The sequence below is a fragment of the Acanthaster planci genome, linkage group LG06 (genome assembly GCF_054643075.1).
Source record: "Acanthaster planci isolate LZ-2023a linkage group LG06, COTS_SCS, whole genome shotgun sequence".
NCBI lineage: Eukaryota > Metazoa > Echinodermata > Asteroidea > Valvatida > Acanthasteridae > Acanthaster > Acanthaster planci.
The window spans coordinates 18,233,263-18,246,476 of record NC_141782.1 but is presented as its reverse complement, the minus strand read 5'-3'; the positions used below and the strand labels follow the sequence as shown (position 1 = coordinate 18,246,476).

The 13,214-nt window shown below is 43.3% G+C and overlaps 1 protein-coding gene across 2 annotated transcripts in view; it reads right to left on the bottom strand.

Annotated features, from left to right (window-relative positions):
- Positions 1-1,708: 1,708 nt before the first annotated feature.
- The window catches only part of gmds (GDP-mannose 4,6-dehydratase), a 76,854-nt gene continuing 65,348 nt past the window's right edge, over positions 1,709-13,214 (bottom strand). The window contains exons 10-12 of one of the 2 annotated variants that reach the window (XR_002598700.2): positions 5,234-5,302; positions 4,542-4,656; positions 1,709-3,940 (exon numbers count right to left, since the gene is read on the bottom strand). Coding sequence is in view for 1 of the 2 variants with exons in the window: in XM_022242400.2 (XP_022098092.2) it covers positions 4,594-4,656; positions 5,234-5,302 (132 nt within the window). In the remaining variant the exon portion in view is untranslated. Of the gene's footprint in view, positions 4,657-5,233; positions 5,303-13,214 lie in introns of both variants that reach the window. The other variant, XM_022242400.2, reaches the window with a different exon arrangement.

The following is a 13,214-nucleotide window of genomic DNA, read 5'->3' as shown; positions in this document are numbered from 1 at the left end:
ACACTGAACTCCACGATCGCATTTTGATATCGCATATGCGACCCTACCGAGGAATCTTTTTTTTTCTCCCAACTGTTTAACAGTTTAAGTTAATCAGAAGTACACGTACCGAACATTTTGGGTCATCCCTAACAAGGGATGACAGATACAAAATGAGACAGGCCGGTGACTGTTTCATGATACGAAAAAAATAACAAAAAGCCAACTTTTGCCGACTTGTAAGTCGGGTTTGCGACAAACAGTGGGCTGGCCCGTTGCAGATCATTACCGAGTTCTAGTCATGGTCTATGAGCAACTTGGGGGGGGCTGTTAAAGATCGGAATAATTATTTCAATCTGAAAATGCGATGTACGCATGGGCGGATCCATGATTTTTTTTCTGGGGGATTTTGTTCGAACAGGGGGAGGGGGTACTCCATGCAGTGAGCGGGGGGGGGTGACCCTACCCCACCTCCCTCTTTTTGAAAATGTAGCCTGGTTTCTTAAGTTGTTCCTTTACAGTTCTGAAACCGATTCGAAATCCTAACTGCTCTCCAGAAGGCCTGCATATGAATGAGAGAGAGAGATTCCTTCAGAGAACAGTCACTGATCGCAGCCTCTGAACAAAAAAAAAAGTGCAGCAGACACGGCTGGACCACACAGCGAGCAGTAGTCGACCGATGACGGTCACGATATTGTACCTGCAGTAATCTTGACAAATGGAGGGACGGACCTCGTCTCACCCCTCGAGGCATCGCCGGCTGCACGCGGGCCAGCACCGAGGGGTGCACGCTGGAGGGGGGGGGCTCAGGCAGGTAGCAAGACACGGAAGTGGGGAATTTATGGGGCAAAGGGGCTGAATTTATTGGCCGGTTGTTTGGAAGGGGGGGAGGAATGTCACACCTGACGTGATGACAGCCGTGGGGACCAAACAGTCTGCCCTAGGGCAGGTGCAAGTCAGGGAGAATGATTTTAAAGCGGCGCTCTGTGCTCCAGCAACATTCTCGAATTCCAGCTTCATTGCATTTCACAAAGTAAAAGAACACACGACGCCAGAATTCTAGAACAGAGAAACGAAAGGGTTGGGTAATCTCCAATTTTGTCAAATGAAACAGGAAAAAAGGCATCCGTCAAAAGAGAAGTTAAAAGTGAGTTTGCGCATGGCTTGAACTGTGTGAAAGGAACCACAGAGGGCGCAATTCAAGAATTTGGGCCAGGTCAGTACATATTGCTGTGCCTGTTACCCAAGTCCAAAAACACTACATGGACAACGAGGCTCAGATGAAGAGACAAAGGAGCAGGCGCGCAGCTCGAGGGGAGGGGGGGTTGTGGCACCTCAAAGAGCACTGTTTTCGTCCCCTTACACCCATTTTCGAATTCACTCTTCCAATTTGGCTCTACCAGCGTCCCTATTTTGTTTGTAAAACCTCCATGCGCCCACCCACCCGGCTCCGCAGCCTCTGCTAGAAGCGACCGGGGGGGGAGCGACTGAAGGAAGAAAGGGTTGGAGAAATCCAGCTTCAGAATAAACTCGTAATGTTTGCGCTTAACCCAGTCCACGCTTTCACTCCAATTACAAGCAGTATGCAATATACACTATGCTTCAAACCATACTTTCCCCGTCCCCTCATATTTTTGTCACGTACTGTCATTTTCCCCATAAGCTCCTGTTTACGTGTGGTGTGGTCACTTGAACACGACAAAATAATGGAATTCAAAACCGCAGGACGAGACCTAAGCGACCTCTGTCTAAACAGAAAGTACGCAACAAAAGGGGGAACTCCCAAATTTATTAATTTAACCGTAGCAATTGCACTTCTACACCAACTATTAACGAATTGAAACTCCCTGATTTCTCTCCCAAAGGGAAAGCAAGTGTTGCTATAAAATACAAAGTATCTCAGAATTTACCAGGATCATCTCAAATTCGGAATGCATTTTCGTGTTCGTCAAGTTAAAAGAGTGATATTTTTATCTTGAACAAAAAAAGTAATGCCTTACAACAAGCCTACAAGTCAAACGAAGCATGAACAGTTGAAATACTGTCTGTGGTGAAAGGAGAAACACGTATGAAACCATGAATCTAATGAAGTTAAGTCAAATACCAAAGATTTCGCAACTTTATATTAAACCTCCAGAGCAGAAAGATCCCGCCACACGAAGCAAAGTTTACACTCATTCCATTTTAACCCAATTCCACCAGTGGAATGTACTTTCAATCATTTTAACTGAATTACACGTCTATCACCCCAGACGACGCCCAGATATACAAAACTTACTCTATCGAAAAATATACAGAAATCGGCAATACCATCTTCATGTGAATAAGAAAATAAAAGGTTTTAATTTCACTGAATAGAATCGAGTCCTTAAAATAGTTTGGGTCCTACATATCAAACAAAATACCAACTAGTTTAACTTAACTAGGGAGAAAAATGCAGAAAACAATTTTTCATAATACTAAATTTATGATGCATATGAAAACTGACAAATAATTTAGAATAGGTGTGAAAAAATAGAGAAATTTCGAGTCACTTTGAATACCATGATCCAACAACACTGGTCATCATAAATAAATCTACAATATACACCATATCGGGCAAAACTATCTTCAGGATCTCATAGTAATTTCTGAGTTGTGGCTCAAGAAGGGACAAGACACGTGAAGAAATGCTGAATGGAAGAAAACAACTTAACACCACCACAGTAAACACAAACAAAACCGCAAACCCCCAAATAAAACACTGCAGCCATCTGAACACAATGTAGATCGGTTCCAGGTCCATGAATTCTCAAGAAAGGCCGTTTCTTGAGTCAGTGTAAGCACGGTAAATGATTTCAGTTCCACCAAAGAGGACGCGCACGTGCCTTTGCAGGGAGCCAACCACACCAACAGCCCGACCAAGTTATAGTCAAACCCATTATAAATACCTGGAACAACATGCCCGAGGAATTTGGTTCAGTCAAAAATGTGAGTATTACACATACCTCAGTGGTTCTGTGGGAAGGCAATTTAGTAAGGAACATCTTCATGATGTGCACCACAACTCTCATTTACTCCCTTTAATCGTAAATTATCTTCAATCAGGAAGAAATGAGGAGGAGTTCGTGTCTTACTCTCCGCGCTCTTTTTGTGCCATTCTCCCATTTGATTGGTCCTGCTGCCGTGCCAACATTTGTCTATATATTTCAGCATATATGTGTCTTATTGCAGCTGAAGTAGGCTAATGCTCGTGATGTTTGAATCTCATTTCTTCCTGTCAGAGCATCTTCATGATGTGCACAACTCTCATTTCTTCCCTTCAATTGTGAATTCTCTTCAATCAGGAAGAAATGAGATTGAAACATCACAAGCATTACTTCAGCTGCAATAAGCCGCATTTAACAATGCAACGTTTGGAGTATAAATACCCTCTTTCCAAACACAAACAAACAAAAAAAGGAAACGTACATGCCAACAAACAAGCATACGCACGCAAATATACCGTGATCAATTTAACCAGCAAAGTAATTTCAAAAAGAACTGGTTTGGTTGACATCCATTATCAGCATGCAGAAGGTGGCTACACAGATGTGACAGGGTGGGATTCTGAGATTGAAATGGTGGTGTTAAAACACTTTAGCCAGGCACCTACCCCCGTTGCAACTTCCAAGAGAAAGGTATGCTTGCCCAAGTACGTACAATAAAAGACCAGTGAACGGACAGTTATGTTTTTCTGTTTAACACCTCACTTGCAAAATTGAAAAAAAACGAAACTGCTCCCTTCTCTCCACAAAGAGGAAATCTGAATCAATCTCTGAAACATGACGCCAGTGTAAAATGGAAACAGGACTGAAGTAAACTTCAAGAACAAAAAAGATACCTCAGGGTAAACAACTGGCTGCCATACTGATGAAGTCACGCTTTGTTAACAATGTGTGCTTTCTTACAGGAGCCGGGAGGAGAGGGCTGATTTGAAGCTCTGTAGGAAAGAGTGACGTCATTAGTATTTGGGACTACTGCTTACAAATTTTCATTTAAATGTAATAAGTATTAAGTGCTGCAGTAGAATCAAAGAATCAGAGTCAAGGACAAATCGACTGGGGTGGAGTTTCTGACGGGGCACCCACTGGCGCACCCATTATTTCAAGGAGGGCACAGGGAGCGACTGAACCAAAGCTTGTACATAGGTGGTCTACATGTCAAATTCAAACCTGTCCCCCCCCCACACACACACAAGCAACCCTTCTTGAGTACACCAAATATTAAGAGCTCTTAACATGCAGGAAAATAAGCCATGTGACTGAAAGCCAGGTTTTTTTTTGGGGGGGGGATAATGCATTACAATTGCAAAGCACCATGCTGGATTCGTTTGAGACTGTGTCCCATGATGTGTCCCATTTCTTAAATCTTAAATAACTTTGCACTACTTTTTTCCTTGTACTATAAATAATGAATAGGTCTTAATGGAGGGATCTCTGAGGTAACGATGCACAGTCTAGCAATCTAAACTTTGACTAATTCATGTTTTTTCCAAAACTGCAAAGGCACTTTCGGTTTGTTCTCCAAGCTTGTTGACTCACAACAAATCTCATTTTCAATCTCTCTGGACAGCAGAAGAAAGTCATCAAGTGGCTAGGCCATTGGGTTCTGCTTCATCAGGGCAATGTCGGCTGCCACCATCTCGGCCACGAGATCCTGCAACATTGAGCAAACGGTTGGATCGGGATGATATTTGAAGTACGTGCCAACAGGAAAATGAACACAACAGTTCAAAAGAGTCCTGATCGGGAACCATCCTTACAACAGTAAAGAGAATGCATTATTCCTCTAGCCTAGTGGAGGTCTCAGATATTTGGCTTTGTCACCATTTTTATTTCAGAATTCAGTTTCATAAATTTTAACTAAATGCAGCTCTATGTTTAAGCTGCAGGCATTAACCCTAACACTCCTCAATCCTTCACCTGTTGGAGGACTGAGGAGTGTTAGGGTAAACGTTTTCTCATGAGGCAAGAGTTTCTACACGTTTTCATAAGATTCCAAAGGTAAGGTAAACAAGGTAAGACAAAGATTGAGATAAAACCAAGATTTTACAAAAATAATGGCCCAAGTGTGAAGTCAGGCCTCTTATGGGTAGCCTTTAAAGCGCCATCAACAGTTCATGCGCAAAGCCAATGGAGAGCCTGCTAACACCAGGCTGCAGCTTCAAATGGGTGCATGCCTGTAACTAACTTCCACCCACTGCCGCTCCTTTCAGACATGGATCTGGTCTCACCTTGAAGAGGGTCTTGGGTTCCCATCCCATCAAGTGTTTGGCCTTGCTCGGATCCCCCTGCAGAAAATCCTACCAAAGGAAACGAAAGGAATGACAGTTCACACCCTATGAGCTGACATTCAATAACCATGACGTGCAACTGCAAATCAAATGAACCTATAAACAAAAGCAACGATAAAATACAGCCACATAATGTCCTCTCTAAAGTTTGGACCTGTTGCACTGCTCATTGTTGAAACCACAGAGAAGATTTGAATCCCCGATTTCCCAAGGCTTCTAATCTCCAAGTGAGAACTATTGCTGAATGAAGACAGTTCTCCGTGCAGAGTTAGATGAACACTGTCAAGGTATTTCCTCGTTGGAAATGAACCTCACTGTCATCATCTACTTTTGCAGTAGAGAAAAATGGGCTTTGATTTGTGAGAGCGGGGCTCGGGGAGCCAAGCTGCAATCAAACACAGAACTCGTTGTGCACTGTGCAGTCGCACACACAGAATAGTCATCACAACATCAATCTCCTCGACACAACACATTGTTAGAACCAACCACATCGGGCTGAAACTGTAAGGTCACATGATCTCCATTGATATACATGCACATATATATTTGTTACTGTGTTGCTACATCAGACTTCATATTATACAACAAAAAATGCTCCCTCAAATTTGCAGTATGTGTGTGTAATCACCAAGGGCCATGTACATGTATGTACATATACAGCTTTAACCTTCTACACAAGAAACTCCAAAAATTACACAAGGGAGTAAACAAGAAGGCAATTCCACCACTGCCACCAGGTAGAAGGGTTGTCATTTTTTTTCATAAGTCGCTGGCCAGCTGCAAGTTTTCAGTCTGTGCCCAGGGCCTTGTGCTCCCCCGATGTTCTACACTAATTTCAAGTGCGTCCCCGGCCTCGGGCTAAACAATACCTTCCTTTGCCAGTCCAAACTCCGGGGGCTTTGACCTCCGAAGAACGGAGGGCCGGGGCTGGTACCCCGCCAGGCAGAATACCAGCGCGTAGCCCGGGCCAGCGTCAGAGTCTCCCCGATTATCCGTCTCCAATTCCCCCCCTGTCCCGCGAATATATCAATCTCGTTTAAGTTCCTGGGGTCAGTGACGCAGGCAAACAAGTGCTCCAATTCGTCTTTTTCGGCTCTTGTCATTTTCCCCCTCCCTTTCCATTTAACTTTTTATCATTTGCCTTCTATTTTCTCTTTTTTTCTGCTACGTCTCAAATCGGTCTCTCACGGCAGGGTACCAAGACCAACCGTGAGTCCAACCCTGCCCTGGTTTTTTCTTTCCCCTGCTCTCGGAGGTAGTTTTGCTGTCTCTCGTCAAGAACTGCGAGACCAACCGAAGGATGGCAGGGGGGTTCGGAGTTTCGGTGACGGCAGTTCCAAGTGTATCAAGGAATTGAGGTAATTGGTGGCTTATATGACCAATCACTTAGGCAATTTGAAGGGAGTGGGCGCCCCGCAGCCAAGGGAGGAACTCCAGCCGTGAGGAGGGTTGCTGAGCTGGGGGTTATTACCAGGCGTGACATTATGCATTAACAGGGAAGAATTCCCACTTCGATCTGAGTGGACTGTGACATGCTGAGTACCGAGCACGTCACACCATATCCTTTTTTCTTCTCACCAACTTTGAAGACAATTTACCAGTTAAACATCTTTGATCAGGCAAAATGGGCTTAACTGGGGTGTGTATAGCATTGCACTTGAAAAAGAGCATCACAAATTACCTACATCAAAGTTGAGCCAAACAATCCTCATTCATAAGTGGACAAAGGCGTCATGCACAATGTGCATATTGGGCTACCAGTAGAAATGACAGAGGCTTACGTTTGGCGTCCAAAGAATATCACAATTGGAAGCCTTCCAAAAGGTGTCGGCAAAATCACAGTGTCACTTCAGAATCAAGCATGAGCCCTGTGAAATCGGTGAAACCACTGCAACCAATCAAAATGCAGCTTCCTCGTTTCGGAGACTGGACGGGCAAACACATTTATGTCTTCACGTACATCATTGGCCATCAAACAGTTAGGCAAAATGTGCAAGAACAGGCGGCACAAATTGCTGGTACCGCACAACACAACTTAATTCATGCATAAGTGTATCCAACTGTTTGGCCAGATGCCGGTGACAAGAATGCGTAACTGTTCCAGAACTTTGAAATGTTCAGGCTGGTTAGAACCACTGTACCCTCAAGTGTATCCCATTCATTTACCAATACTTTTTACTCGCCTGCCTTTAACCCTCTAAAGTCTTGTGAATTTGATCCTCAGACCTACAAACCAATTCCAAGAGGGGAAAAAAAGGAGTAGGCAGGCAAAAAAAAAAAAAAGAAAGAAGTAAAAGACCAAAAAGAAAAAAAACCTTGTGCGTTGTCAGCGGCAGCAGCAACCGTAACAGATAAACCCAACATGACATGCGGAATCGTCTCCCATTAGTACGAAATGGCCAGGCCCAGCGTGGGGCAAATAGGCAGCATGGGTGCCCTCTGATTGGCTGTGACAATTCTTGATGGGTGGCCGTGGCATGTCCCGGGAATGGGCCCCCGCAACTCTCTGAGCTAGCGAGTCTGGCACCCCGCCACTTTGGGCCATATGGTCTAGGGGCGATCTTGGCAAAACGTGAGTAGCAACACAGGCCTTTTCTTCAAGTGCATACATGTAAATGTACTTTAAGGCATGATGTACATGTACCTGAGTACAACTTGGGATTGTTAATGTCAGAAGCATTTTATTTTGAGGTTAAATACATCTTTACTTTCAGGTGGAATGTGGTTGCACATGTCATTTGAATCAACAAAGACCCCTGTCAAGATGCAAACAAATTTAATATCATCTTTAACTTCCTTGTTTTCATCATTCTGAAATTTGTTGAAAACCACCAAAAATACGCTCCTAAAACTCAGTAAAGATATTATTACCACCAGGCAACACAGAATCAAACACTTTCCCAGTGCTTTTAAAAGCATAGGCCTACACTTTGCCATGCCCTTTTTTTAAATTAAGAATTAAACAGAATTCATAACAAAACTAGATTATTGTGGTTTGAGTTAGTAGAGATTTTGGCTACTCAGATGACCTTTTAAGCCTATCATGGTCAGAATAAACATGGCAAGACAGATTTAGCAACCACCATGTACAAGACATTACAAAATCAATGCAAGAACACACCACTTGGTTAAACGACCTGGCCCTCTCAAATCCTGATACAAAAAATAAAGGCCACCCATGACCACATGAGGTCAATGCACTCTTGACCCTCAGGGGAAAGGTGGGGAAAAAAAATTCCCCACCAAAACGTGGTCCCTCCAAGCGATATTAGTCACCTTATGTCTCCCAGACACAAGAAGACTGACAAGTGCACAGGGCCATGTTTTACATGTGGAGGCTACCTTAATTAGTCTCCGGCACGTTGGACAAAAACATAATGCATGTATGTCAAATAGCCACCTCCCTGGTACAGCTCAATATAACCTGACACTAATATAGAAAAGAAGGCGCTAACATGCACCCCCCCCAAAAAAAAAGAGAGAGAGAGAGAAGAGAAGAAAAAGAAAGAAAGAAAGAATAGAAAGAGAAACCCCTCAACCTCTTTCCCTTTTTCCCCCTTCTTTTGAGAAATCATTGAGCTGGAAAATGGCAATTTTCATTTCCTCTCTGCCTGCAGGTCCAAAGACGGATTGAAGAGAAGCCACATCAGGGGAGGCACAAAAGGTGCAGGCATCAGTGCGGGTAGAAGGAAGGCCAAACAGCGTAATTAAAAAATCAAGCGCTACACAGGTCCAATTAATCTTGACGTACGACTGATCAATTTGTAAAGAGGCGGAAGCGTACATGACTACCGTGTGCCCGTATCCGTGGACAAAATGATTTAAAATAAAAAAAAAAAAGTATGGCTCCACAGCATGGCGTCTGTTCACATGCGGGTAGGTTGGCAAGGAGATTATTACGACATAAAGGAAGCCATTTGCATAAAAGAACAATGAGTTAGGAAGCCGACCATAGCAAACACTTAGATAGTCAAATGTTTTTCCTGTAGTTACTTTCCACACTTGATACAAAGTACACATCACTGAGAAGTTCCAACTCAGGAATTCAAGAATTCTGCCAGACACAAGCTTTTCACAGTGGAATAAGGGGGGGATTCTGTTGATACTGGGCGTTAACTGTAAGATACACTTGCACATGTTTGTCACTGCAATTTTTTTTTTTTACAGAGGCACGTGTGAAATAACTTCGAGTAATGTAGGTGCCAAATCTAACACAGATTGATTGTATTATCATTCATTGTAAACTCACGCAAAACTTGCTGATTAGCTGCCAAGAGATGCCATGTGGAATTTGTAACAAATTGTGGAGCTTGAAAGGCAGTTGGTTGTAGTTGGTTGTGCTACAGAGGACTTGGATCAATGCTGCAGAGAGTTGTCACAGAAAGGGGGGAGGGGACTATGTACACTGTACCTTCAATCTCACAATACGGTGATATCCTAGTAGCCAGGACCCCACACAATCCCTCAATAATGACACCATCATTCGTCTTTTGTCCGCTTTCTCCCCGCCGTAATTTGAAGTAATTTGATTGCCCTGACGTGTAATGAGGAATCAGCAGGGTGCGACTGAAACAAAGTCCAAGCAATGCAATAAGCCGGAGCCCTTGGTCACACACGCTCGTTATCTCCTTGGATTCATCCTCCTTGTCTCCTATTCAGAGAAAGGTGTCGAGCCAACTGGTGAAGATTGAAGAATGAAGACCACCCTGACAGACCTCAAAACCCAGACAAATTGCCCTTTTCCACTGGTCTGACAAATGACTTCTTCAAGCCCGGAATTGTGATTCCAGTAACGGGACTACCTCCCCTATCTAATCAGAACTGCGATGAAAGAATTTTTTGTCAATTTTAAGCTACTTTATTGTTTCCAAACATACCCCATACTCAAGAAATCAGTACATGTACACGCGCAAAACTTGCCCGTGTCTTCATCACCGGAACTTGCCTTTTTGGAAAACGAAAAATCCAACTTACACTTTCGCAACCTTTGCTCACAGCAGGACATCAGAAGCTCGACTTCAGGGTCACAGACTTTATGCTGTATATTGTAATGGGCAAAATTTGTGTTTGGATAACCAGAGAAACATGCATCTGTCATTATCATTACATTACAAAAATACGATACAGCAGAAAAAATAGCACTTTCTTCTAATTTGCAACCTCACTTTGCAGCAAAGACTGTTCAATCCATGATGGCCACCTTGACCACACGGCAAAAATACACAAAAGCAGCTTTAACTTCAGATGGAAGATATTTGGTAAAAATTGCCCACTCATCTAATTTGAGATGAGACTGAATAACTATTAACTTCTTTCCACAGGTGTGCCGAGTTGTTTGATTTACCTACACAACGTTCCATCAATATCCGGCTCCGGTGATGTATAGTTCACCTCCTTCCCCTCTTGCGCACCTGGCAATCACAGCTTTTTGAAACGTCAAAATATTTAGACACAATTACCGACCAAAAACCCGACCGACGTTCAGCTCGGGACACCCAAGAAACGCCCCCTAACTGGGCCTAGGGTTTGCTTTTCTGAAAATGTCAAAGCCATGCCAATTAAGTTGTATGTCCCCTGGATTAGGTACCATTCCACAATGTTATTGTTGACACAAAGAAACTTCATCCGTAACGGGGACACCAAAAAAAGAAAAAAAAAATTGGAACAGAGGAAGGATGAAATGTATATTAACAAAGAAAAAGTTTGTGTATTAATGACACTGATTGCCCTCCTAAGTGTGGATGTTGACATAACAATCACAGGATCAGCAGTGGACCTGTTGTTCTTCTTCCCGGTAGCCACTTACGACCCGTCTGGTTGCCAAACGTTAATCGCACTGTGATTTGTTCAGGCGTTCAGGGGGGCCCACCGGTACGGTGACACAAAGCTGGTAACCCGTCTAAAATCAACATCGGCAACAGCGGGGGACTGATAGCTCTATGTTGTGTGTAAAAACAAAAGCACACACCAAAATGGAAAAAAAAATTGTGACATCATTTGGGTGAAAGGACGGATCGGTCGGATGGTAAAGGTGCGTACCTCGTCAAGTAGACTTGTTGGTCCGGCCACTGAGTGGCACCAGACAAGTTCTGAATGGTTGCAATGGATTGTAAACGAGTTCCACTGCAAAGTGCCTTGCACATGTACAAGTAAGTACAGAAATGTGCTGACCCTAACTTGTAGGGACAACTTAATGACAGACCACTGGACACAAGGGCTGATACACAATCATCATGGAGACAGTCACTGTGAAAGAAATCTACAAATCCAATGCCTTTATTTTCTTATGTTAACTGCAACCTTCATCTTATTCAAACATCTCAAAAAAAAAAATCTTAAAAAAAACAAGGGCACTCAGGAAACTTGCGCTTTCCTCCACTACAAAGTGTTCAAAGAATGTCCCCCTTCAAGCCAGTCATAAGGACCTCTCCTGTGACAAATGTTCCACACCACATACATCTACCATGTGCCAACGCACATACACGTGTACCAGCACTCTTGGCGGTACAGATACAAAGTAGGCTTGCTGCAGACACGTCCAGATGCATCACAGCACCATTTGTGCATAATCAAGCATGCACAGGCAAACTTTTTTACCCACACTGTACATTACCAGTAGCTGCAGGTACGTGAACACGGAGAATCCAAGAAGCTTTCTGCATGTGCAGTATGTATGCGGCAATACTGCATTATTCTCTCCGACAGACTGAATGCACTTTTTTGGGGGCTGAGCAACAAAAGCAACCCTATCAGAAAGAATGTTCTTCCTCAAGTAATTACCTACCCAGCAGAGTTTTCATCAAATTGGCAATCCTATAAATTCATTATAAAAATTGCCATTTACAGACAGACAAAGAGGGGAAAGGGAACAAAATACATGACTGTAACCCTCTTGGGAAGCACATGGTTTTCCTGGAGGACTTGAACCCAGAAAAGAAAAAATGGAAATTTCCTCTTCTTTGTTCTCTCTCGCTCTCAAAAATCCCCTAAAAATCCTTTGAATTAACCCACTTGTTAGTGTAAGGCTGCATTCACTTCATTGGAGGAGGGAAACGGCCAGACCAACTAAGGCATCCTGGACCACACTTTCACACTTGGGAAATGGGGCAATTCATTGTTCGTCCAAACCATCCCTCCCTCGACCGATTCTCTTGCCTCGCGAGGAAAGTGTTGAATTAACTGAATTATGGCAATTCTTCTCCAACATTCAGTCCTTGCATCCTCCCTTTTATTGGGGAATGAAACCCCCACTTCAGGATCAATCTCTGCAATTCATTCAAGCCAAGAATGTGCAGAGAAACAGGGGAGCTAAAAGTGATAACCTCCCCATCGACACCAGGTCAGAAGAGCTATCGACCCTGAGCAAAACGGAGAAAAAAGCTCTCAGTCAACAGCTGGAAATTTAAGTTTGTGACCCAGCACATCGAAATCAGGAATAAGTCGCAAATTGACTTCTTGAGATATGTACGTGGTCATAAAGAGATTTGATTAAGCTTTCAAATGGTACACATTACAAGTTTGTTGATGGTAACATTTCATACGTACACTTCCAAAATATACAGAAACCGCTACATCAATTTTTCAACATTTTACCTACATCCCCACTTCACTCAGCCATTATGTAAAATGGCTTCAGTGACTTATTCCTGATTACGATGTACCGGGTCACATTTCAGAAACTTTGCCTCTCTTTTCCTCTTTTCAATGGACACACACACAAATCAGTCCCAAGGTTGACTTCACCAGGAAGACAAACCTCAGTCACAAGCAGGGAAGACATTTTTTTCCCCTTCAAAAGATGCCCAATGAGAGCATCCCAAATATGATTCTGATGTGAGCTGCATCTATCCAGTACGCCAGATCAATCAATTATTGCCGGCCCAGGTCAGTGTTCCCTAAAGAGTTTGTATCTCTCCATTCT